General features: G+C 33.3%; 1 protein-coding gene across 3 annotated transcripts in view; it reads right to left on the minus strand.

The window, feature by feature from the left end:
• The window catches only part of OXR1 (oxidation resistance 1), a 397,473-nt gene that overhangs the window by 58,783 nt on the left and 311,368 nt on the right, over positions 1-27,322 (minus strand). For all 3 annotated transcript variants that reach the window (XM_011994177.1, XM_011994176.1, XM_011994175.1), the window contains exons 3-6: positions 15,505-15,587; positions 11,774-11,881; positions 10,686-10,799; positions 555-704 (exon numbers count right to left, since the gene is read on the minus strand). In XM_011994177.1, coding sequence (XP_011849567.1) covers positions 555-704; positions 10,686-10,799; positions 11,774-11,881; positions 15,505-15,587 — 455 coding nt within the window. The remainder of the gene's footprint in view (positions 1-554; positions 705-10,685; positions 10,800-11,773; positions 11,882-15,504; positions 15,588-27,322) is intronic.

Consider the following 27,322-nt stretch of genomic DNA (forward strand, 5'->3'; position numbering starts at 1 on the left):
CAAAAAAAAAAAAAAAAAAAAAAAAGATTATGACTAGGTTTGAATTCTGGCCATTACAGAGAGATCTTGGACCTATTAACCTTTCCTGTTTTGTTTTTCCCTGTAGAAAAGAAATATGACTGCCTATTTCACAGGACTGTTTTGAATTGATAAAATAATTAAGACTCCTCAAATAGTTTCTGGCAAGGTACTTAATAAATACTAGATATCTTTCTATTTGTGTGCTATACTAGTTATGCAGAAGTTCACACTCCACACAGTACCCGGCAGCAGTCTTTTTTATTCACACTTCTGAAATATCCTACCAACAGCAACTTAGCTGTGCCTTAGTGAATTTATTTATATCCCATTACCTTTAACAATTACAACAGATCATCAGACTCTAAGTTACAAGCAACATCCATACTAACCCAAAATAATAGTATCACCAGCACCTTTTTACAATATTCAAGCATTTGCTGACACTGATGACTTAAAATGTAAATGCCAAACTATCATATGTTAGTAATAACGAAAGCATGATTAAAGGTCTTCTCTAAAGTGTCATTCTTTACCTTGCCACTGGTAATATATTTGCAATTAATTTTAAGAAATTTCTCAGTAAATGCTTCCTCCTCCTCAGAAGTTGAAGACACAACTCGTGCAGGTCGAATATCAGTGAAAGTAGATGAGGGAGTTGTTTCTTTTGGATGGACATCAGGATTCTTTTAAAAAAAAAAAAAAAGAAAAGAAAAGAAAAAAAAGCAGAAAACAAAATAAAAATGAGCACACTATTAAAAAGTCAAATGAATAGCTTTCCCCAATAAGTGCTGTTTCATTTCATCACATTCTGGAAGTCAGCCCGAAATATTCTCACATACAAATTATAGGAAAAAAGTGGCACTGTTTTCATATTCAACAAAGATCACAAACACAGGTTAAACTTACATTTGAAGTGATTTTTAATAGGGAGATACACATATCTATCTATACATTTTAAAAAATAAAATCATCTGAAGAACACTGAACACTACATCTCTTGTACCAACACCCAACACATACACACATGTGCACACACACTCAGATGCTTCTGAATTAAACCACTGACTCTGGTAAGACCATGTAATGTAATATCCCTCAGGTGCTGGGAGCAGGAAAAAGGTGGAAAGCTTGCCTTAGTACCTAAGTATACAGCAGAACCCATTCACTGGAATAGCCTTTCAAATCTCAGGCTACAGTTGATAAATCCCATTCCACTAGATCACAAGTTTCTTAACTTTTTTGGTACTACTGACCATACTTACAGTGAAGCCTATGAACCAGCTTCTCAGAATGTTTTGGAATGGTCAAAATAAAATGTAGAATTATAAGGAAGAACAATTAAACTGAAACAACACAGTATCAAAACATTTTTAAAAAACAAACTAGAGTATAGTCACCCAGGCTGGAGTGCAGCGGCATGATCTCGGCTCACTGCAAGCTCCATCTCCCGGGTTCACGCCATTCTCCTGCCTCAGCCTCCCAAGGAGCTGGGACTACAGGCACCCGCTACCACGCCCAGCTAATTTTTTGTATTTTTAGTAGAGACGGGGTTTCACCGTGTTAGCCAGGATGGTCTCAATCTTCTGACCTCATGATCGGCCCACCTTGGCCTCCCAAAGTGCTGGGATTACAGGCACGAGTCACCGTGCCCGACGATATATATATATTTCTTTATTAATGTATTAAATAACATAAGACTTAGTGGTGACTCTGGACTCTGATAATTACAAGTTTGAATGCAAATTGTGATATAATGGCCATGAGCAACATTTTGTGTTCTCTGTAACAATTCTAAGGTGATCTGAAAATATCTGTAAGTTCTACTGAGGACAAAGTCACAGGTGTGCTGCTTATATTATATTCTCTAATTTTTTAAAATGTTAGAGTTCACTTAAAATTTTTTACATCCAAGTTCACAGGTCCTTTAAATACTACTCCCCACAATTCCCCCCAAAGTTTAATATTCTGTACACTGTAGGAAAGCTAGACAGATGTGTTTTAAATACTTCCAAAGGCTTTCATACCTTATGAATAAATCCACACTGCCTTATAGAAGTTTTCATAGAAGCAAGGTTCTTCTGAGCTTTGAGTTAAAATCTGTCACTTTGTAACTTCTACCTAATAGCTCTGATATGGCATTTAGAAATAATAAACAATACTGCCTTCTCTTCAATATCATAAACTGAGATATCTGAAAGGAGCTATCAAACCTGAACATAACTTTTTCTCCCCTAATACATGGATTGAATTCCTTCAATCCATATGAGGACAGAATTTTTACACCTCCTTTCATATATCCCACCTAAAATGTAGGGCTAAACCCCAAGCACTGGGGGAGATATTCAACGAGTGTTTGTTCACGAAAGGACAGACAAGTGCAAAATACTGCAAAACAACTACATTTGATATACTACAATTCCACTGTTTTAAAAACCTGAAATGGAATAAGATTTTAACTTTCATGACACTGTTCAATCATTAATATCTATTAACAAAATTTTCCTCAATCTTTTCATTTTAAAATACAAATTAATAACTATGTATTCTTCTTGTTGTTTTTGGCAGTTATTATATCTAAGTTTTATACCATATATAAATTCAGTTAACACAGATAAATAAGTGATATTAATAATAATCTCAATGATATTTATGAATACTTGTTATTTCTAAGTGTTATACGGACTATTTCATTTAATTTTTCAATCACGCATATGAAGTATACTATGACCTTAATTTTTAAGGAAACTTAAGTTTTGCCAAGTTTGATAACTTGCCAAATGAGTAAGGAGCTAAGATGCAAAACTATGTTATCAACACAAACCAGGGAGCTTAACTGCAATACTATATTGCTTCCTTTTCAAATCTTCTACTAAACAATTCAAAAATGTGCTAAGAAAAAAAAAGCTGATGCAGAGCTATAAGAGCGTCCCCTGCAAATTGACAAAAAGCTATCAACAACCTTTGATTCCTCAATTCCCCCAAAATTGGGTTAATAATATTATTATATAGAATGTAACTACATTAGTCACACACAGATATAAATATGTGTATGTATACATATACACATACATATATATACATACCTACATATATTCATACATATATTCATATATATACACTCTCTATATATGAACATTGTCAAATGCTTTCCTTAAATGAAGATGGGCCTTTTTGAACAATATATGATCTCTGAGGTTACATCAAAGTCTGAACTCAGTATCTATAGCAATACCAATTTGTCAATGTAATCCATTTAAAAAGAATATGAGATTAGCAAATGCTCAAAGCAAAGCACAAAAAAGGAGATTACTTTAAAAAAAGATCAAAGTTGTTCAGAGGAATTACCAGACCTTGCTGTAACTTACATAAATGGACACTGTTCAAAGTACTAGTATCCCTATGTAGATGGTTTTGACTGCTATTTTTAAACTGTGATAACTGTATTGGTTTTGTAGCTCATTTGAGGGCTTGCTGATGCTTCTCTGTATAATTTTGTTTTAGCCACCAGAGAAGGTCCTTAAAAATACAGAAATGTAAACATCTATATCTAGCCTCATTACTGCCCCAAATATTCAAATGTAAAAAAGCAAAGGATTGTTAGGGCTAATGATTTATAAAAAGCTTAATCATCACCTAGAGTCATCTTTTTTGGTAGAATATATTATACAATATGATTTGTATGTCATTATAAACCATCAGCATAAATGAATTAGCAACTCCAAACTGTCCACTTCCCTTCCTGCCTTGGCTTTATTGTATTTTTGTTTTTTTGTGATTGAAAATTTGTAGAAATGTTCTCTAGTAACACATAGGTAGGGCACAGAAAGATTGAGGAGGAAAAACCATACAGGCACAGAAATACCAGCACTTGTATTTACTTCACGCAACATATCTACGATATATCCTTTAAAGAAAACATTTATTTTTAAACCAGTATATACTGTATTTTTCTTTCAATTCGATATATATGATGATTGCCATTTAGTGTCTATAAATTATGTTTAATCATCTCTACTTCCTGGGACCAAGGACTTAAGAATGTTTAAAATCAAACACAGAATAAAAAAACAAAATTAAAATATCAGGATCAATTTTTAATTCTAATTATGGAAATAATGCTCCCACATCTGAAATCTAGGAAAAAAAAACAAAACTCTTATCCAGTAATTTACCCATTTCTTGTGATGTTAAAAATATAGGAATTTCTTCTATATAAAATATTTGTTTCCTAAAACCTTCGCGAACACTAAGTCCTGTTATAAAGTTTAATTTTTCAGATACTAACCATAAAATTTTGTTCTAAGAATATAAGACTGAGGTATAATTACAGCATAATCTATTAAAAAGTACATTTTAAAAAACAATTCCTTACTAAATTGTTATTTAAAATAGGTTTAAAAGCATCAAAGCTAAATTATATGTAATAATATGAACATAGTATGTATGATTTATGTGTTATTTACACATTTGCATGGTATTTATATTTATAGTTTTATAATATATAAGCTTACCTTTAATATAAGTTACATATCACATAAGTTGGATATATTTATATTAAAATTTAAGTCTAAAAGCATTAAAGTTAAAATCACAATTTAGGAAAAAATTACAATTTATATATTCTATAAAAGATTTAAAACCTGTTTTATATATAACATATAGTGTATGTGATAGATATTAGTGCCTTTAAGTTAAAAAAAAATATATATATATATTCTATACATGCACAGAGAGACAGAAAAGAGAGGTTATGTTTGTGAATTGTTAAAGGATGTCATATGTGAGAGCAATTCCCGAAGCACAGGCAATATTCAACCTTTTCAAACTACTTTGATATTCCTAAAATTATTTTAATTTCTTGCATGTCTGCTATTACTTGTAATTAATGTCTATTTTCAGGTATACAGGCATACCAGTTCAAGATGCCAATTAATTATGTGACTATCATGATTAAAAAAGAGAAGTTTTTTAAAAAAGTTTTCACAATATTTTACAAATATTTACAAGCTTCCCAAAGCCCTATGAGAAATTAACTTCACTCTTCGACATATCTTAAGTGAAGAAAATTAACTAAACATCTCTAAAAAAATCTTACTTGACTAGAATTAGAAAGTCTTCTAAATTTCCTTTTCTTCAAAGACAAAAATATAAAATTCTATAATATATATAAAACTCCATAATATAAATTCTACATAATTATAATCTTATGAGGCAATGTTATGGGTTGACTGTCTCCCCCAAAATGATAATGCTAAAGCCCTAACCTCCAATATCTCAGAATGTGACCTTATTTGGAAATAGGATTTTTCAGATGTAATTATTAGTTTAAGCTAAGGTCATACATGAGTAGGGTGGGCCCTTAATCTGACTGCTTTCTTTCTATAAAGAGGAGACCACCATGTGAAGACATACCCACAAGAAGTAGATAGCCACTTGTCATAAGCAAGGCAGAAAGTGGTGACATATTTACAAGATAAGGAATGTCAATGACACTTGGCAAACACCAGCTAGAAGAAGCAAGAAATGATTCTCCTCTACAAGTTTCAAACAGAGCATGGTCATACCAATAGTCTGAATTCAGACTTCCAGCCTCCAGAACTATATGGTAATAAATTTCTTTTGTTGTAACCCACCTAGTTTGTCACCCTTTGTTATGATAATACTAGGAAACTAATACAGGTAATTAAACATTTCTAAATCTTCTACATTTTTATTTTTGCTTTGGCCAAGCAAAAATTTCATTCATTACTTCCACACAGTTCTTTACTACAAACTTTCTAGTTCCTACAAATTGTGACACATATATTTAATTTTAGATCATATGTCTCAGTTATAGAGTACCTGCACTTGCTAGTAGTCATCATTTTATTACTTAGGCAGTATAAAAAGTAGTTAAGAACACAACACAGAATCTAGACCTCGACTGCCAGGTTTTCAATCTTAGTTCTACCACTTATTAACCATCATTCTTCTCTCTATGCCTTACTTTCCTCATTTTTTAAAATACAGATCATGAATATTGTACCTACCTCATGGGGTCAAATATTAATTAAAGGTATAAAGTAATTAAAATGTTATTAAAGTGTTAAAGATTAATTAAAATTCTGAAATGAACAGAGTAAATACATAGTAAGCACTCTTTAAGTAAAAAAAAAAAATAGCCACTGTAGCAGTATAATCACAGCCTATCCTTAAAAAGGAAGATTTAATATGCCTACATTCTATTGCTATTTTATACTTTTTCCTCTTTCCTCCTTTAGGACTTCCTAGGCCTTCCCCAGAATCTCTTAATAGTATTTTTTTTCAAAATTATATTGTCTTATACACCATGTGTATCCAATTCAATTGTTATTGATATTCTATTTTTATATTTTAGATTGATTGGAGTATTCTACGTGAAGTACTTTATCTTAAAGAGAATATGACTACCTGCATATCCCATCCTTCAATAGAGTATATTAATATAAACATAAGTACTTTAAAATTATTTCATTTTTCCGTATTACTTAAAACATTCTTCTGCTGAACTTCATCCTGAATATAACACATTAACAGTTTTAGCCTAAAATGGCATTATCATAATGGGTGAACTTAAGGTACAAAAGAGAAAAAACAACGGCGTACAAAACAAAAGCAGGTTTCTATATTTATTCAAAAAATGAGAGATTTAAAGAATCTTAGGAAGATGATAGCACAAAGTGGTAGCTATTACTATACCGACTTTTATAATGATTAACTGTTACTTAACTCTTTGGGTCCAGTTATTTATTGGGCAAGAGTAGTGTTTCCGAGTTATCATTTTCCAGCTATAAAGTAGTAATAAAAAAATATGGGCTCCGAACCAAGTCTGTCTGGGTTAGAATCCTAGCTTAGCTACTAGCTGAGTGACCTTAAACGCAAAATAGTTAACTTCTCTTCCTCTGTTTCCTCCTCTATAAAATGGATACAATATTGGTCAGGTACTAGAAAAAAACAGATGGCACATCAAACTGAGCTTTTTTTTTTTTTTTTTTTTTGAGACAGAGTCTTCACTCTGTAGCCCAGCCTGAAAGGCAGTGGCGCAGCTCACTGCAATCCCCGACTCCTGGGTTCATGTGATTCTCCCACCTCAGCCTCCTGAGTAGCTGGAATTACAAGTGCCTGCCACCAGGCCCGGCTAATTTGTGTAATTTTAGTAAAGATGGGGTTTCACCATGTGGCCGGGCTAATCTTGAACTCCTGACCTCAAGTGATCTGCCTGCCTCAGCCTCCTGAAGTGCTGGGATTACTGGAGTAAGCCACCATGCCTGGTAGAAACTGAGTAATTTTAAGAGGATTTAATTATGGAACTATTTACAAAGGTGCATATAGTGTACAAAAACCCAGGGTGAATAATAACAGAAGACTCCTCTATCCCTAAAGAGGCAAGGGGGAGAAACAGATGCCTAAATTTAGAGATGGCTCTGTGGAAAGGGATGACAAAAGATAAGATGAGATGCTGAAGAATGTGGTCACTCTGGAATAACCTTATAGGGCAGGAGCTAGGAGAATAAATATGTCCCCATCTTATTCTCTCTTTCCTTCCCTCTTATCTTCTGCAACTGCTCCAGAAAGACCAACACCAACAGAAGCAAAAAGGCCACAGAGTCCACTGATGCAGTCTACCGCCCAAAGGACACTAGAGAATACAGAGTGAGTCTGGAGGGACAAACACAGAAACCCAGGCCAAGTGCCTTCCTCATAAATCTGAGGTAAGGAATAAATGATAATACTTTTAAAGTGTTTAGAATTATACCTGTTGCAATACTAAATTTTAGCTATTTTTATAATTTTTACCATTATTTTGGTTCTATCTCCTTGTTTCTTCCTCCATATGTGAACAAAAAAAGTGAAAAACAAAAAAAATTTGTTTTACCATGAAAATTCTCAAAATGCAATTTTTTAAGTGAAAATGAGTTATTCAAAAACCAATGAAAGTCTTTAAGCTGACAAAACCAGGAACATATTTTTAGCCTTATAGTAAACCACTACTAAGCTGGACATTCAAAAAATTTATCAGTAGTTGTTGGAAATATAAACTGACAATCTCTGGGAAAAACAAATAATAACAATACTAATAGACATTATTTTAATTAATGTAATGAAAATATAAACTATATCTAATAAAACATAATATCCTTACTTCTAATGGATTTATACAGCATGGGAGACATAAAACCCAATAATTAGAATATAGAAATGTAGGCACTTGAGATAAGCAGAAAGTCATAGAAACATTATCTTGGAGTCTGGTAACGAATATAATTCTAGGTAAAAAAAAAAAATACAACTAAAATTTACACAATCACTGTTGTAAGAATTATTTCTAACTATTGCCCATAATCTCTTTGATGGCAGGTAAAGAGTATCATTCCATGTAAAGGGAAGTTCGCACACTCTTCTCTTACCTCTTTTTTTAAAAAAAATTATTTTCTATTTCAATATGTTTTCAGGGAGCAGGTGGTGTTTGGCTACAAGAATAAGTTCTTTAGTGGTGATTTCTGAGATTTTGGTGCACCCATCACCTAAGCAGTGTACACTGTACCCAATGTGTAATCCTTTATTTCTCACCCTGCTCCCACCCTTTTCCTTGAGTCCCCAAAGTCACTGTATCATTCTTATGCCTTTGTATCCTCACAGCTTAGCTCCCACTTATGAGTGAGAACATACAATGTTCAGTTTTCCATTCCTGAGTTACTTCACTTAGAATAATAGTCTCCAATTCCATCCAGCTTGCTACAAATGCCATTCTTTCATTCCTTTTTATGACTGAGTAGTATTCCACGGTATATAAACACCACATTTTCTTTGTCTACTTGTTGATTGATGGGCATTTGGGGTGGTTCCATATTTTTGCAATTGCAAATTATGCTGCTGTATATGCATGTGCAAATATCTTTTTCATATAATGACTTCTTACCCTCGGGGTAGACACCTAGTAGTGAGATTGCTGGATCAAATGGTAGAGGTACTTTTAGTTCTTTAAGGAATCTCTTACCTCTTTTTTTTAATCTATCCCAGGGACAAAGAATTTACTCATATCACTGGCCACATTAGAGGAAGTTTTTTGGTCCATCTTTGACAGTAGCTAAGTCACTGAGGATTAAAAGATCATTCACATAACTTTATCCTCTCTATCTCTTTCAGTCAAATGGCAAAAGTAAGAAGGGGCACATTTTCACACAGGTTGACGCCTGGCCTTGTTGCTCCCTTGACTTTTAACATTTTGTTTTCTTTGATCTTATACTTTCCAAGAAAGCCACTAGACAGGCAGATTTAGGTTAAAGTTGAGGAACTGGAAGAGACCCCACAGGTTTCTAGTCAGGCATGATGCTACAGCTTAGATTTTCATAATTCTGCTTTAGGGTTTGAAACACAGGCTAAATCAACCTAAGGCTACATAGTTACTTTGCCACTGCCCCTTATGAGGACATCTCTTTGTAAGTCCCATGGGAAAATGGCATGGCTATGTTCAAAAAGGTACTGTGTCATTTGGTAAGTAATACCTACCATTAAAACCTGACTTCTATTCTTATCAATGATGACAACAAATGTAATATATTCCTTTCATGTGACTGCATTCTAAAGCATAGTATTGCCATAATTATATAAGTAAGATATCCAACAAATAAATGAAAAATACCTCATTTCTCTCTCTCTCTTTCTCTCTCTCTCACACACACACACACACACACACACACACGCACACATACAGAGGCAGAAAAAAGTTCCCGGGCAAGGATAAAAATAGTTACTAATAATACCATGCAATTTATTCCATGAAAAAAGTGGTATACTAGAGCTTAGAAATAAACAATTATAGGCAAATTAACATTAATAATTTGTTTTGTTACTAGTTTGCTTGCCATCTGGTATCTTAAGCTTTGAGTGCAAATTGAGACAAAGAAAAGGCTGTCTCCTAAAGTCAAGAGAACAACACAGAAGAATCTCCCACAGCAATCTAGCCATTTAATGAAGAAATAGCCTTTTACATGGAAACAATAGCTGTTATGAAAACAGAAAATTATGATTAGCATTAACAGTTAATTTATGCAGAAAGGCAAAGAAATATATAATTCCTTTCAGAAGATTTTAATCAAAATTATTAAATGAGGTTTAGTTCCCTGAAATTCATTTGTAAAATGTAAGTTATTAGAACACTCATTCTTTAGAAATGCTAGATAAATTAATCTACTATGTTAAATCTTGGATGACTAAGATGATAAATTATTTTTTAAAAGGCAGTGTGTCAAAATTAAACTCACTTAAGAGTTCTAAGTACTATATACTCATTTATTTATAAATGAAATAAACATCAAATTGAACATGAACTTCCTCTACTGTGATAATGTCATGTTTGTTGGGTAAGATTCCTTTGTAAGTTAAATTATATATGTTCTTTAAAAAATAAGAGTTGATGAATATTTTTGGCCCACCACCACCACTTACAAAGGTAAGCCAATTTAAGCTATATGGTTTCATAAGAATGTCTTTTTTTAAAGCTGGGATTTACAAACTTAGGCAAGAAAATAAAAAGTAAATATTTCATTCTAACCATAGTCAAAGTGGAAAGAAAAAAACAAGACAGTCAGTGTAGACATGGTGAGATTTCTTCACAGCCATCTTTGCAAATCAGAGATACTTACAGTGGTCTTATCAAATTCAGCCTCAGATGATGTTGGTGACAGAGGACTTATGGGGCTTAGAGATGGAGAGCTCTCAACACTGGAGACATATTCAGGATCAGGAACATATAGAACCTGTAAGAAAACATTCACACAAAGATTTAGTTAAACTGAAGTGTTAATAATAGATGGTGTTCTATAAACAAGCACTATTAACAATGACCTTGTTCTATAAGCAAGCACTACTAACAATTACCAATTAAATAGAAAAACATAAAAATTTTCAAATTATAAGAATATAAAAACATTTTTTAAAAAAGAACATTTAAAATCAATTTAGACACATTTGATAATATGTATGGCTGTAACAGGGTAGGGAAACATTAATTTTAATATACTATAGAGGTATTAATCCTAAAGGACAATTTGGCAATAGTGAGCAAAATCTAAAGTGCACATATCCGCTGATATAGTAACTTTACTTCTAAAAATTCACCCTACAGAAATACCTGCACATAAAGAAAAACAGATATGTATACGCATGTTTACTACAGCGGTATTGACCTTAGCAAAAGAGTAGAAATAGTGTAATGCTTATTGTGACTAACAAGTATGATATATCAATACAATGCAATACTATGCACGTGTGAAAAAGTCTGAACTAAAACTATGATTAAACAGAACACTTTCCAAGAATCAGAGTTAAATTAAAACACAACAACAACAATAAAAGCAGGCTAGACCGTTCCTGAAAGAAATGCAAACTGGTAACTCATTGCTTTTGGAAAAGAAATTGGAAGTTTGAGGTGGAGAGATGCCTTACTTTGATAAAGTAATTTTTGATCATATGCATATATTGCTCTGAATATTTTTAAAAGCTCTTTATATTTAAAAAGAAAAATTTACAATTATTTTCAATATGTATTAAAAAAGAAACTCATACAGACATAGAACAGTTACTTTTCTCTTATATCGCCAATATGATTTGTTAAAAGCACATACAAAATTATTCTCAAATCTTCTATATTATTAACTATAGTACAAAGTATACTTTCTGCCTTTCTGTTTAATGTTTCTAAACATCAGCACATTAAAAAAAAAGATACTACCTGTCCAGTAACAACTGCTCGGGAGAATAACTTATTTAATTGAACAAGTTCATTAGGTGTTGTATCAAATTTCAGGGCTATGCTATTCAAAGAATCCCTTGATTCAACCTGTTTATAAGAGAAAATAAATTATTTCAATGTTTAAAACAGAAAAACTAAACTATAATATTTAATAAGCATTAATATATCTAGGGACCAGCTTACATTTGATTAACAATGATATTGTCATCTTTGAAAATAACTGTCAAGAAACACTGTGTTTTGTTAGCAAATGCTCTCAATCTATTACAATACAGAGTACAGGCTTCATCACAATACATTGACATGTAGGTCTCTACTTCAAGTAATTTCAAAATACAAAACATAATTTAAAAATCAAAAACAAATTATTTTCATTTTACAAACGTTTTAAAATAATATACTATTCCTTTGAATAGTTTCTAAAATATTTATAACTTCTAGTAATATACTAATTTCATTTTAGCAAAGTACACCTGTATTAAACTGAAAATGCTACTTCTAATGCTCTTTATGCATATATTGTTATTGCACATATAAATTAGAAAAATATTTGAACTAAAGTTGAGCAATTTAGCTCTGAATCATTCGTATGTTTCCATAGTCCTATGTATAGAAATTGTAAATAATGAGACTTTATCAATTACCCTAAAAGAAAATGTCATTTAGTCAATATAATATAACCACTTAGAGTCCCCATTACACAAGGCATTAAGAGAGCTCTGAAGAAAACACGACGAAATGCAACTAAAAGTAGTTTTAGTGCACAAGGAATTTACAATCTAGTTGGAAACTAAGAAATAAAAGGTTATGCAAAAGATGAACAATTTAAAATGGAATAATGAATGCAATAGAAGTTTTGAGTATGAATAAAAGCATCATGTAATCCAAATTTTCCAGAAAAGACTACAGAAGATAAATGATTTAAAGCTGGATCTGGAAGAAGGGTTGGGAATTTGAAAAGCAGAGAGAAAGGAACGAACTTTCAAAGTGAAGATAACAGACCTGACATAGTTAAGAGACAGAAAAGTATAATATATTTGTGGGATACTATCCTCTTCCTCCTAAACCATCCAGAGTAGATTCATGAAGCACAAAGTTTTAGGAAGGTGATTACATGGAGTTAAGTTTCTAAAAAGGATAAAGAGGCATTTAGAGGTCAGATATGGTGGACCATGGCTGTAATTCCAGCATTTTGGGAGGCCGAGGTGGGTGGATTGCTTAAGCCCAGGAGTCCAAGGCCAGCTTGGACAACATGGCAAAATCCCATCTTGACAAAAAATACAAAAATTAGTTGGGCGTGGTGGTGTATGCCTGTAGTCCCAGCTACTCAGGAAGCTGAGGTGGGAGGATCACTTAAGCCTGGAAAGTGGAGGCTGCAGTGAGTTGTGATAGCACCACTGCACTCCAGCCTGGGTGACAAAGCAAGACCCTGTCTCCAAAAAAAAAAAAAAAAAAAAAAAAAAGGCATTTAGAATTAGGTTATAGAAGACTTCAAAAGTCAGGAAAAGCAGGTGTGTGTGCATTTGTTTGTGTAAGTAAAATAATAATATACATATTTTCCTTAACGGTTTTATAAAACCAAATTTATGCCAAATATTTGGGTTAATACAATAATAATCTAGTTCTGCCTATATCCTTCTATGCAAACTTCCCCATCTACACAATGTACTGATATAAAACCTATGTTACTGAAATAATATGATAATATATATAAAAGGTCTCCGTAAACAAATGATATTTTACAGTAACATCTGTAAGTTTACCAAGCACTTTCATATTAATAATCACACATTTTATTCTCACCGTGATTCTATTAAATGAGACAATGAAGGTAACAAAACAGCCCAAGTGGCATCTTTATATTACTGGCATCAGAGCTAGAATTAATGGAACAAGAAAGAGAATGGATGCAGAAAAACAAAGACAAGGTTTAAAGTAATAAAAATGTAAAGAAAGAAATTAAGGTACAAAATTTCAACTAAGACTCAAGAAGACATTCATAGATTGAATGGAGTTGTGGTGACAGCAGCCAGTAGTAGGTCAGGGAAGCAAATGTGAGTGAGCAAACTGATGCTGACTCTAAAGACTGAAACCTGAATAAATAACAAACTGAAAGGGAATGGAAATGAGAAAATCAGAAATTGTGGATGGGGGAAGAAGAATTGGTAAGAGGTTTGTCATAATTTGCTTAGATGAAGTGATAGTAGGAAATGCAAGCAACTAGAAAGGTAGGCATAGAAAAAAGTGGAGTCTCACTCCACATAGATTTGAAAGTTCTTAAGCACTCCAAGTAATAGAATGTCAATAGAAAAGCAAAAAGAAACAAGGGACCACTCACATTGGGAATTAAGAGGAGGCAAACACCCAGCAAAGTAGACAGAAGATACAATCAAAATAATAGCAAAGTCAGTGAAGCATAATGATAGCAAAATGTAGTACAATTAGTTTCAATAATAAATTAGAGTTCTGGAGAAAGAAAATAGAGAAAGGAGGAGAAAATGCAATCAAAGATAATTACCAAGAATTTTTCTAGAATTTATGAGTGACATGATTTCTTAGACTGAAGAAACACAATAAACATGGTAAAAACATGTTTAAATCTAAATTTTTCATATTGGCACTGCAGAATTGTAAAGACAAAGAAGAAATTTTAAAGGTTACCTATAATAAACTTATTTGAACTTATTTTCTTAATTATGCAGAGAAGGTATAAACACATGCAATTTGAGTTTAAAATATGCTATGAGATTATCTTGGTATTAGTAAATTTTACTTCATCCTAAATTATCTGATTCCTAACCTTTTAAAACTATTTAAAATCTCAAACTGTCCGCTATATACTAATAGTATATTAAAATAGAGTATAACTTAGAATTTTAATAATTTGTTCAATTTTAAAGATGTATAGAAAATAAGATTCAAACCAAGACTGGACGGTTTCATAATGACACAAATGCTAAATTAATGTTTAAAATTGCTGTTCTCCTTAATACAGTTATGTTAGAAAAACACAAAATAACAAAATCAAGCTCAGTTAAAAGTGCTTTACAACACGTTAACATTATCTAAATAAACAATCTTTACATTCAATCAAATAAGCAGCATACCATACACCAAAGCTGATTTCTCACTCCAGTTTCCCAGAGTAATCAGAAATGTGAAAAGCCAGGTGACTGCAGGGAGATTTGAAGTTCATTTCAAGAATACAGAAAAAAAAAAAAAAAAAAAAAGCTCAATTTTTAGAGCTAAAGGCAGTTAGCTATAAATAAATACAAATGATTTAATGTGGAAGGTTACACTGGAAGATTAACATCAACTTGTCTTTTATGTATCCCATCTGCCATTATAATTATCACTAGCACTGCTGGGAATATAATGAAGATCACATTTCTGAAAAGATAAATATTTTCCTAAAAGCCTAACCTAATAAAAATTATTGGCCCACGGGAACTCTCTCAGTAAATTATCATCTATATTAAATTAAATTTTCTAGGATAACTACCTTTGTGTCTCAGTAAAATTTATCTTTAAAGAAAAAAAAAACTAAAAACTTAAGTATTACTATTAATAAAACAATTATCCAAAGTGAAATGCAGATTTTTAAAAATAAGGCAATTAACAATGCTTTTCTTATTTATAGCATAAACAGAGAATGTCTTAAAGAAGACTTTTACAAAGAAAAATAGCTTTTTCGAAAGCAAATAACTTACAGTATACTCAATAGTCCCTTTAGGTTTCTGAAAAGACATTCGTCTCCCATCTTTCTTGTCTAGGGTCTTCTTTTGGCCAGTGTCTGGAAAAAAAAAAAGGTAAAATTGTTATTAAATTCGTCTTTCTTTCAGAGTAACGTCAAGGACTACCAAATAGAGCTCTTTGGGCAGATGTCTAATTTACTAGTAATACAGCTTACTCCCTGGGATTCTCTGCTATAAACAAGCAACTGTCAAAAAAAAAGGAACTGAACTTCCTACTTGCTTGCTATAGGAACCCGACCAGTATGAACCACTAGAATAATTGCAAGTCAACACAAAACATAATTGTCAACAGAAAGGAAGCCATTAAAAATTAAATTACAGACCATTTATTTCAACATATTTAACCTGATTATAATACCACATTTCAAGATATATTATATATTTTAAAAATACATCTTTCAAGATACATATAATTATTATCCAAATAAGAAACTGTAACATTAGTTATCACAGGAAAAAATTTTTCTACAAGTCATAATGAAAAATAGTCTTCTCTATGGAATTAAATTATAAACTTTCAAATTAACATGCCATGAAGTTAAATCAAGGTGTGCTTTTATACATAAACATACATTTGAACATTTAATTTCAGATTGAATGCCAATTATTAATATTTTTCATTTGCTTATCAAGACTTCCTTGAATGTTTCCTTATTATCAAGATTAGGGAAACTGTTTTCCTTTAAATTTTGTGTAAGTGTTAACCTTCTCATCTATACTTCATGTAATAACAACACTGAATTGATAAAACACCACTCCTACCTAAACATAAAAATTACTAAAATGAAAATCTCTAAAAAACTAAATAAATCACAAAATTAAAGAAGACAGTAAACATGGCAAAATGCTATATTTACTTTACCCTCAAAATTTACCAAAATTAAAAACTATAGTCTTCAAAGAAACTTTAGTTCAACCTAAGACCATATAATCTAGAAAATATCTATTTCATTGTTCTCCCTCTATCTAAACTTAAATGGCATTTTGATCACACAAGAGTTTATGTTGACCTAATTATCTCAGTTGTTGGGTGAATGGTTTTAAACAAGTACTAAAAAATAATAATAATAAAATCAAAATCCACAAAAAGGACAGTTACCTCTGCAATGCTTTAAAAAACTATCCTAATACCTTCCTGACCACCCAGCTAACCCAAGTCCCTGTTATTAGTCACACAGCATCTTTATGTCTCCTTCACAGCATCTGGCAGAGTGTTAATATTTGTGTTTTAAATCTCTTCCACTAAACTGTAACCTCCAAAACACTGCCTTTCTTCCACAAAGCCTCCTCAGTGCCCAGCTAGGGGCCTGACACATGGCAAGCATCTAATGAAGTAATGTTCTGAAGCAACAACTTGAACTATACCTTGAACTACCAAAATTATTATAAACTGCCATTAATTTTCCATAAAGAAAAGTAGAGAAAGAATTATGGTTCATCTATTACAACTCTAGGAAAAAAAGTATGCAGAGATACACACACACACACACACACACACACACAACTTTTGTATCCTAAATATTTAAATAACTCTTAAAAACTAGGGAAAAAATAATGCAGGTGAAAATATGCACAAAAGATATAATCACAGACAATGCACAAGATGATGTAAAAATGTCCCTAAACATGTAATAATGTTGTTCAATCTCACTCATAATTAAATAAATGAAAATTTAAACTAAACCGAAATATCATTTCACACCTATCAAGTTGGTAAAAATTCAAAAGAAGTTTGGTTACATACTGTTTGACAGTAGGAAATGAGATATTCTACATTCCTGGTGGCAATGCAATATGGTAGAATTTTTATAAAGAAGAATATTATTTTTGCTTATCAAAATATTCTAATTCTTCTACACTGAATAGTTTACATTTAAATTTGCTTCTCTAATGAGAAAATAAAAGCATTAAAATTATTTTAAGATAAAATAAGTTTTAAAGAATTTATTTGTATTTTAAATAATTTAAAATGTATTAAAATAAAATTTAATCTGTTTTTAAATATTTACAAGTATTAAATAATTTTTAAATAATTTCTTTAAACAGCAAACAACGAAAAGCACTCCTCATTTTGCAATTTAAACTTCTCAAGCAATGCAATATACAATCACAGATTACTTTTAACTAATAACATACCCTTCCTTAATTGATTTTAGGAGTAACCCTTAGTTTGTATTTACTTTGCCTAATAGTTTCTCGATCTGTGTTTCATAATATCCCAAGAATTCATTAAACATGTTTGCAAGTTTGCAACAGATCTGTAATTTTCAAGAGCTCACCACAGAATGCAGTTCAGGGCAAGAAAACTAAAGTACCAACTTTCTACAGTTTAAAGTTTGAAAAACAAATGGAAAATATTCTCTTTACTAATTAAAAATTATAAAATATTATGCAATAATTATATATTATAAAAACAGTTCTAAATTTTAATAATTAATATTAAAATGTTTATTCACAGATATAAATACCAAAGCACATAAACTTTTTCCTTCCATCAATATGAAAATACAATCAAATAATCACAACATTTCAGAGTAGCTAGAGAAAAAGGCCAGGTCACCTACAAAGGCAAGTCCATCAGACTAACAGCAGACCTCTCAGCTGAAACCCTACAAGCCAGAAGAGATTGGGGGCCAATATTCATCACTCTTAAAGAAAAAAAATTCCAACCCAGAATTTCACATCTGGCCAAACTAAGCTATATAAGGGAAGGAGAAGTAAGATCCTTCCCATAAGAGCAAATACTGAGAGTATTGGTTACCACCAGAACTGCCTTAAAAGAACCCTAAAATATGGAAAGGAAAGATCATTAAACTTTTTCTCAGAATATTGTTTCCATATTCTTTGTCTAATATTAATGTACCACTTTTCATTAGTGTCTGCTTTTTCTTTCTACTCTCAACATTTCTGTATCCTTATGTATTAGTCCATTCTCAAACCGCTATAAAGAGCTGCTCAAGACTGGATAATCTAGAAAGGGAAGAGCTTTAATTGACTGACAGTTCTACATGGTTAGGGAGGTCTCAGTTTAACTGTCACAGAAGAAGGCAAAGGGGAACCAGGCACCTTCTTCAGAAGGCAGCATGAGGAAGAATGAATTCAGGAGGAACTATCAAACACTTATAAAACCATCAAATCTCAGGAGAACTCACTATCACAAGAACAGAACTAGGGAAACCACCCCCATGATCCAATTACCTCCACCTGGTTTCTCCCTTAACACATGGAGAGTATCAGGATAATATTTCAAGATGAGATTTGGGTGGGGACACAAAGCCAAACCATATCATTCTGACCCTGGCCCCTCCCAAAGCTCATGTCCCTTTCACACTTCAAAACCAATCATGCCTTCCCAACAGTCTCCCATAGCCTTAATTCATTCCAGCATTAACCCTAAAGTCCAAGTCCAAAGTCTTATCTGAGACAAGGCAAGTTCCTTCTGCCTATAAAGCCTGTAAAATCAAAAGCAACTTAGTTACTTCCAAGACACAATGTGGGTACAGACATTGGGTAAATGTCTCTGTTCCAAATGGTAGAAATTAGCCAAACCAAAGGGACTACAGGTCCCATGCAAGTCCAAAATCCAGCAGGGAAGTCATTAAATCTTAAAGTTTCAAAATAATCTCCTTTGATTCCATGTCTCACATCCAGGTCACACTGATGCAAGAGGTGAGCTCGCATGGCCTTGAGTGGTTCCACCCCTGTGGCTTGGTAGGGTACAGCCCCGCTTCCAGCTGCTTTCACTGGCTAGCACTGAGTGTCTACAACTTTTCCAGGTGCACAGTGCAAGCTGTCAGTGGATTTACCATTCTGAGGTCTGGAGGAAGGTATGCCTCTTCTCACAGCTCCACTGGGAGACTCTGTGTGGGGGCTCTGACCCCACATTTTCCTTCTGCACTGCCCTAGCAGAGGTTCTCCAAGAGGGCTCCACCCCTACAGCAAACTTCTGCCTGGACATCCAGGCATTTCCATACATCCTCCGAAATTCAGACATAGATTCCCAAACCTCAATTCTTGACTTCTGGCACCCACAGGCACACCACCACATGTAAGCTGCCAAGGCTTAGGACTTGCATCCTCTAAATAAATGGCCTGGGCTGTATGTTGGTCCTTTTTAGCCACAGCTGGGATGCAGGGCACTGAGTCCTGAGACTGCACAAAACAGCAAGGCCCTGGATCTGGCCCATGAAACCATTTTTTCTTCCTAAGCCTCCAGGCCTGTGATGGGAAGGGGAACCACAAAGGTCTCTGACATGTCCTTGAAACATTTTACCCATTGTCTTGGTGATTAACATTTGCCTCCTCGTTACTTAAGTATCTGCAGCTGGCTTGAATTTCTCCTCAGAAACGGGTTTTTCTTTTCTATTGTATTGTCAGGCTGCAAATTTTCCAAACTTTTCAGCTCTGGTTCCCTTTTAAACATAAGTTTCAATTCCAAACCATCTCTTTGTGAACCCATAAAACCGAATGATTTTCAGATCACCCAGGTCACCTCTTGAACACTTTGCTGCTTAGAAATTTCTTCTGCTGGATACCCTAAATCATCTCTCTCATGTTCTACATATCTCTAGGGCAGGGGCAAAATGCTACCAGTCTCTCTGAAAAGCATAGCAAGAGCCACCTTTATTCCAGTTCCCAACAAATTCCTCATCTCCATCTGAGACCACCTCAGCCTGGACTTCATTGTCCATTAGCACTATCAGCATTTTGGTCAAAGCCATTCAACAAGTCTCTAGGAAGTTCCAAATCTTCCCAAATCTTCCTGTCTTCTTCTGAGCCCTCCAAACTGTTCCAACCTCTGCCTGTTACCCAGTTCCAAAGTTGCTTCCACATTTTTAGGTATCTTTATAGCATTACCCCAGTTTGTAGTTCCAATTTACTGTATTAGTCTGTTCTCACACTGCTATAAAGAATTGCCCAAGACAGGGTAATTCTTTTTTATGAGACAGAGTCTCACTATATTGCCCAGGCTGGAGTGCAGTGGCACAATTTTGGCTCACTGTGATCTCCACCTCCCGGGTTCAAGCAATTCTTGTGCCTCAGCCTGCCAAATAGCTGGGACTACAGGCACGCACTCTGGACATTCCCTTCTGACTTACCTTTCAGTTAGGGAATTCTTTCCTTTGTGGTGTCTAATTTGCTGCTAAATCCATCCACAAAGGTTCTAATTTGAGGGGTTGTATTTTTCACTTCTAGAATATCCATTTTTCTTTCGCATAGTTTGTATCTTTCTACAAAATTTTTAATTAGGTCAACACATAGCTATTTTAAATTTGATAACTACAATATCTAGAGTTACTGTGGGTCTGTTTCTATTCTCTATTGTGTCACATATTTTGTCATGTGCCTAATTATATTTTGTGTGCTGAACATAAAATTTGCAAAATTGTCTGAAGAAACATTTTGACATGTAGAAACTGGTGACTCTCCAGAGAGAATTAATCTTTCCTTCTGTCAAGTGCCTGAGGACACTAGTAATACCAGATCTTATTAATTAAGTTATAGAAATTTTGATAATTTGAAGCTGAAATATCTTCCTAGGAAGGCCTAGCTACTTCGATTTATCTTTCTCCCTTATGTACAACATTTTGGGGTCCACAGTGAGAAGAGATCACTAGGGCCACCCATCCCCTGTGATAGGCCTTGCACTCTGACCCGGTTCCATTACACCCACAGCCTGTCAAATGCACCTTTTGGTCACTCAGTTCCTGTTTCAGGAATCAACACTTCCCCTGGGGTAAAAAGCAATCAAATTGGAGTTCTCCCTCCTTAGACCTTTGTCCTCATTCAGATCCTATCCTACCCACACCACTTAGCTTTCTGATACTCTTAATAAAATTTGTTTGCTTTGTGTCCAGCTTTTTAAATTGTTCTCAGCAGGATAGTCTGAATTACCTAGCTTGCTATTACTAGACTTAGAAGTCCTGAAGGGCTTTCAAGCAGAGAATTAGCAGGGCAGTATAAAATCTTTAAAAAAATCATTTTGGTAAAAAATGGAAAGGCATACTGTAGCAAGTCTGTAAATAATCAGTGAAACTATTATGAGATCAGTTTTAATGTAATAAGACTCCTATTATAACTGAATATTACAATATTGATAACAGCTATGTATAAAAAGTTTGATTATTTAAAACACTGAGCAGCAAGTCAGTATTTTCAAAAATAGTAATATAGATACTAAAACTTCAAACACTTTGAAAGTATCGTCTAAACTAAGAAAAAAAAACAGATTGCTGATTGTAGCTTTTCTAATTATTCTATCAATAATGAGATACTAGGAAAAAAACTTGTATTTCTGACATTTCATTATTGACTCCTTATCTTATGATCAAAACAAAACAAAACCCCTCAATTTTCCCTCAAATCTAGTATCTTTTTCTAGATACTACTCCATCTTTCTGCTTCTTTTCAGTTGAATTTTTGAAAGTAGAAACCCACTTTTACTGTCATTATCTCCTACAGAATCCACAATGTGTTGTAATATCTTCTCTTCCCCAGTTCACAATCCCCACCCTAAAATGAATAAATTAAGTGGCAAATTTGATAGGCTTTTCCACTTTCATTTTATCTGATCTCCGTGAAACATCCAAGAGACTTCTTCTGCATGTTCCTCTTTCCCTTTATTTGAAAATATTTCACACTCCTCTTGGTCTCATACCCATTGATGTTCCTTTTTAATGCCTCTTTTCCTCCATCTAGATCTTAAAGTTGGCTCTCTTCTAAGTGAAAAGATCCATGATCTTTTTTAGTTTTATTATTATTATTATTATTATTATTATTATACTTAAATTCTAGGGTACATGATATTAAAGAGCTATAGAGCCTTGCTATTTAAAGTGTGTTCCAGGGACCAGCTGCATTGACATCACCTAGAAGCTTATTGTGAATGTAAGATCTGAGGCTCAGTCCAGACCTACAGATTTACTATTGATTTGCATGCACAACACATTTGAGAGACATAGAAATAGAGCTTCTGAAGAGATCAAAGACCTGCAGACTGCGTAAGTGACAGAAGAAATGGGCTTCCCTACATAACTTCCTATTTGTGACAGTTAACATCAGCAGTTTTCAAATCTCTGTCAAACTAATACAACGGTTTCTAAATTAGTCACTGTGATAGATTATATTATTGTTACTAAGCCTGTATTCCTTCCCGTTGAGGAATATAAAATATACTTCACCATCCTATTGATGTCAGACATGGCCAACTTGCTTTGCCCAATGAACCATATGTGTCTTCCAGGTGGAAGTGCTTAGAGCCAACATTATACTCCTTAGCTCTTTTCTATCTCAAAACCAGAGATCTTCCATATAGTGGGTGCTCCATCAACATGTATTCCAGAAGAAAGATGTAATTCCTAAAAGATTATTCCACATAGACACATGTGGGCACATGAGTCAGGCTATTCCCATTTCTACTCTTGGTTAAATTATTATGCTTGGGAGCTTAAAAAAATTATTCAACGATTCAGGCATAAAAAGCAAATCATCTACTGGGGAAATGGAAAAGAGTCTGGCTGGCTTGCATAAGACTTCTCTACTGAAACATTATTCAATGCTATAAGACTGAAATTATGCCACTGTATCAAAAACTCCAGAATCAAGGAGGACATTCTAAAAGCATTACTAGGGAATATAGAACAATAATAAGTTATAAAAAAGTGGTTGAAAAACTAAGTGTGAATGTTACAAACATGGACAATGTAAAAATAGTAAAATGAATAAATATTAGGATGTGAGAAGGAGAAAAATGAGAAATGAAACTGCTATTGTCATATCAAAGCATGGTTAGACATATCCCACCTAAAACTGAAACAAGATTGTAATAACAATATCAATCTATAACTTTTTTTTTTTTTTTTTTTTTTTTTAGAATTTGCTTAAATTTAGACACACTCCTTAGGAATTAATCTCTTGTGGTGAAGAAGTACTATCTTTCATTCTGTCACTCCCTCCTTCTAACCATCCATCCATTCTTCTACATGTATATACACATAGAAGAGATCTTGGCAGTAATGCCTACCCAAATATTAACAGTATCTCTGCGTGACTGGATTAGAGGTGATAATTTTAAAGTTCAGTATTTGCAACATGTGACTTATTTATATATAGTATGTATCAGGTTTATTTTAAAAATTATTTTTTTCTTCTGAAAGAAAAAAGAAGCAAATATTCTACAATATTAATGGTTCTTAACTGTGGTATGTGAAAAAAGAATGATTATAATTCCAATGGTTTATTTATTCCACAAGAACCTTGCTACACAGTCATTTCATCTTCAGCATCTTTCTCTAAGCATATACACATGCCTTCCTTTTAGGAACTTTTCATTATAAGTTACCTCAACTTTTCTAACGTTTCAATCCTATCCAGAGGTTGGCAGAAAACTTAAACATGCATTTCTTTTATTAACTTGCATCATAAAATAGGTGCATGCCCCAAGTACTTGTAAAGAAAAAATAAAAATAAAATAAAATAAATAAAATCTGCTAAATTCATCAAGAGTTTGATTGAGAGAAATATCATTAAGGAAAACAGAATGATGTAGAGTCCTTCACATCCTAAGTCAGTACTTTTTAACCCTAGTTACATATTGGAATTCTGTAAGAAACTATGAGTGGAGATCTTAAACAGAGATTTCAAGATCAAATCTTTGATTATAATCAGATCTTGGCATCAAAATTTTTTAATGGCTACCCAGGGAATTCTAATGTGTACTCCACATTGCGACTCATTGCTATCAATGCTGCCCAATAAAACTTTCTGCAATGGTAAAAATGTTTTATATCTGCCTTGTGTAATATGGTAGCCACTAGCCATCTGTCTTTCGGGTACTTGAAATGTGTCTAGTGAGACTGAAAGCTGAATTTTAAGTTTTACTTAATTAAACTAATTTACATTAAAATAGCTACATGTGCCTAGTCACAAAGATTCTTTGCTTAGCCAAATTTTAGTCAGGCTGCTGAACCTTCTCCTATGCCTATCTGTTCACTTCCTTATAAAATCCAGTTTCAGCAAGAATCATGTTAAGGTCAGTTTAGCAGGACCCTCCCCCGATCCTGGATATCTGATTACCTTCTGTATCTGATCAGTTTTCTCATCCTTCACTGTCCAGGTGAACTCTCATCACCCTGGCCCGTCTTCAGCAAGAATCCTGGCAGGTCGGTTTCACCGTAATACCCCTTATTCCTGATGTTACCTCTTAGCAATTGTCCATACATCTATCCTTACTCTACTCCTCGGCTATAAATTCCCACTTGCCCATTTCATATTTGGAGTTGAGCCCAATCTCTCTCCTCAACTACAAAATCTCATTGCCATAGTCCCTATACCTATTGCTATAGTCCTGAATAAATTCTGTCTTACCGTGCTTTAGGAAGTATTATCAAATAATTTTTCCTTTAACGCTAGTTGCTACCATATTAGAGCAAATACAGAATCCTGAATCCAAATTTCTCAATCCAGTTCCTCATTTGTATTAACTGCAATTCAGATACTCAACAGCCATATTTGCCTAGTGGCTACCAAACTGGACATCACAGATACAGACCATTTTCATCACCTCAAAAAATTCTATTGAGCAGTACTCTCAAAAAATCTAAAATAGAGAATCGTAACTATCCAAAATCTATGATTTTACATTTAAAACCCACTTCTCAGTTAAGATGGACTGTTAGATAACTGCATGTTTGGATTAATTGTTTTCCCCCTGTACAGAAGTGCTTTTACTAATTTGCAGTTTAGAGCTACTCCATTGAACTACATTAAAGATTTAATGGGTTTAAAAAAATTAAAAATAGATTTTTGAAACTGAAGTCTGTACTTACTATAAAAATAAGCTTTTTGGTTTGTTTTGCTTTATTACAGAATTCCGTGAGTTTTTTTTTGTTATATTCTCACTATAAGGAATAACTGTGTTTCTCCTGGCTGCCTAAGCAACAGGTTTACCTTTATCCTAGGGACCCTGTGATTTATGTCTGATTACATTTCCCTCTTTCCATGTACTGCTAGAAAATAAAAGCCAATTTTTGTCCTTTCTCTAATGTACGCATTTGACCTTAAAACATGTTCCTTTTTTGTACTAGTATCACCTTTTGAACAAAATTTATTAAGAGTCTCTTAATGTAAGTTTCCTAGTGGCCATGAAATAAGCCTTTATACACTGGAAAACACTATCTGCAGTCGCTTTACTTTCAATGTTAGATTTCTTGAAGTTAAAAATGTAAAAACCTACTTTCCCTTAAGTCTTCTACCATAAAAAGTGCATTCTATTTATAATCTAGCAAATTTTAACACTTTCTAAGGTGCTTTAAATAGCTGACCAACTCAAACTGGAAAACTAAACATCCCTAAATAATCCTGTTATAAACATGGGTAACTAAGTTCTCTTACATATATTGCAGGTCCTTGAATAACATCATTTGATTATCTTTTTTTTTTTTTTTTATAACTTTGATGAAAAAAAAAAATCAATTCCTAGCCAAGGCCACTGTCTGTGTGGAGTTTACACATTCTACCCACATCTGTATAGGTCTTCTCTGAGTACTCCAGTTCCCTCCGACATCTAAAGATGTGCACATTAGCTTAATTAGTGTGTTTAAGCTGTCCTAGTATGAATGAGTGTGTGTGTTTGTGTGTGTACATGTTTGTGTATGACTGTGCCCTGAGGTGGAACGGTGTCCTGTCTAGGGCTGGTTCCCACTTTATGCCACAAGCAGGACAGGATTCAGCCAACAGTGACTCTGAACTGGAATAATTGAGTAAATAATTATCTTGTCGTTATTAACCTTTCTTTAATGTTTGTATAGTTCACATTTATTTCAATGTTTAATACTGGAAGTGTTTTAGGTCTTTACTTACAAGTTTGCCAATGTTTTTGTGACCAGAAATATATAGTAGGAACCTAACTCTTGTTTACATCAATTAGCATATGGTAAAATTGGTTTCTTTATACATCATTTTGCTTAAAAGTTGCAGTTTCCACAAACCTATGGATGGTGTCAAAGGAGGACTTACTATACTAAACTGCAGTTATAAATTTACTATATTCTATTTTAAACACATTGCTTCTAACAAGTAAACCTCCTGAGAACTTAAATATTAAAAATATCTTATACTAAGTTTTAAATATAATAAATGTTAAGTTCTTAAACATTCCAGTGGTTTCTAAGTTTAGCCAAATTGTTGCACCTTTCAACTTAAAATCCCAAGTCAAAAAACAAATACGCAAGTCTGCATTTTAAATTATACTCTTAAGACTAATTTGTTGGGCACTTTTATAGGCCTAATTCTCTGAAACACAACAAATTCCTTAAAGACCAAGTACACTGATTATTCCTAGACTTAAAACAAAACTATTAATATAAGCATTTAATAAATTTCATCGTTTCTATATTTACTTCTAACCTTCTCATGGATAAAAGACTTACCCACCAAGAAAAGCGTGTTTCCCAGACCAGCAGCATCAGCATTACTTGAGAACTTGTTAGAAATGCAAATTCTCAGCCACACAGAATCACAAATTCTAGCAGAGGTATCCAACAATGTTTTTCTAACAAGCCCTTCAGGAGATGATTCTGTTGCATGCTAAAGTTTGAGAATCATCAGCTTATTTTAGAGGCAGTTTTGCTCTAGAACACAGATAATACAGAACTTCCTATCAGCTATCCTGTGAGATGAGCAGCAATTCTAAAACAGGCAAATCAACTTCATGCCTGAGAACCACTGAACTAAATGAAACACTATTAAGGAAGGCTAACTAGCTGGGAGTCAC

Source organism: Mandrillus leucophaeus, unplaced genomic scaffold (genome assembly GCF_000951045.1).
Source record: "Mandrillus leucophaeus isolate KB7577 unplaced genomic scaffold, Mleu.le_1.0 Scaffold444, whole genome shotgun sequence".
Lineage (NCBI taxonomy): Eukaryota > Metazoa > Chordata > Mammalia > Primates > Cercopithecidae > Mandrillus > Mandrillus leucophaeus.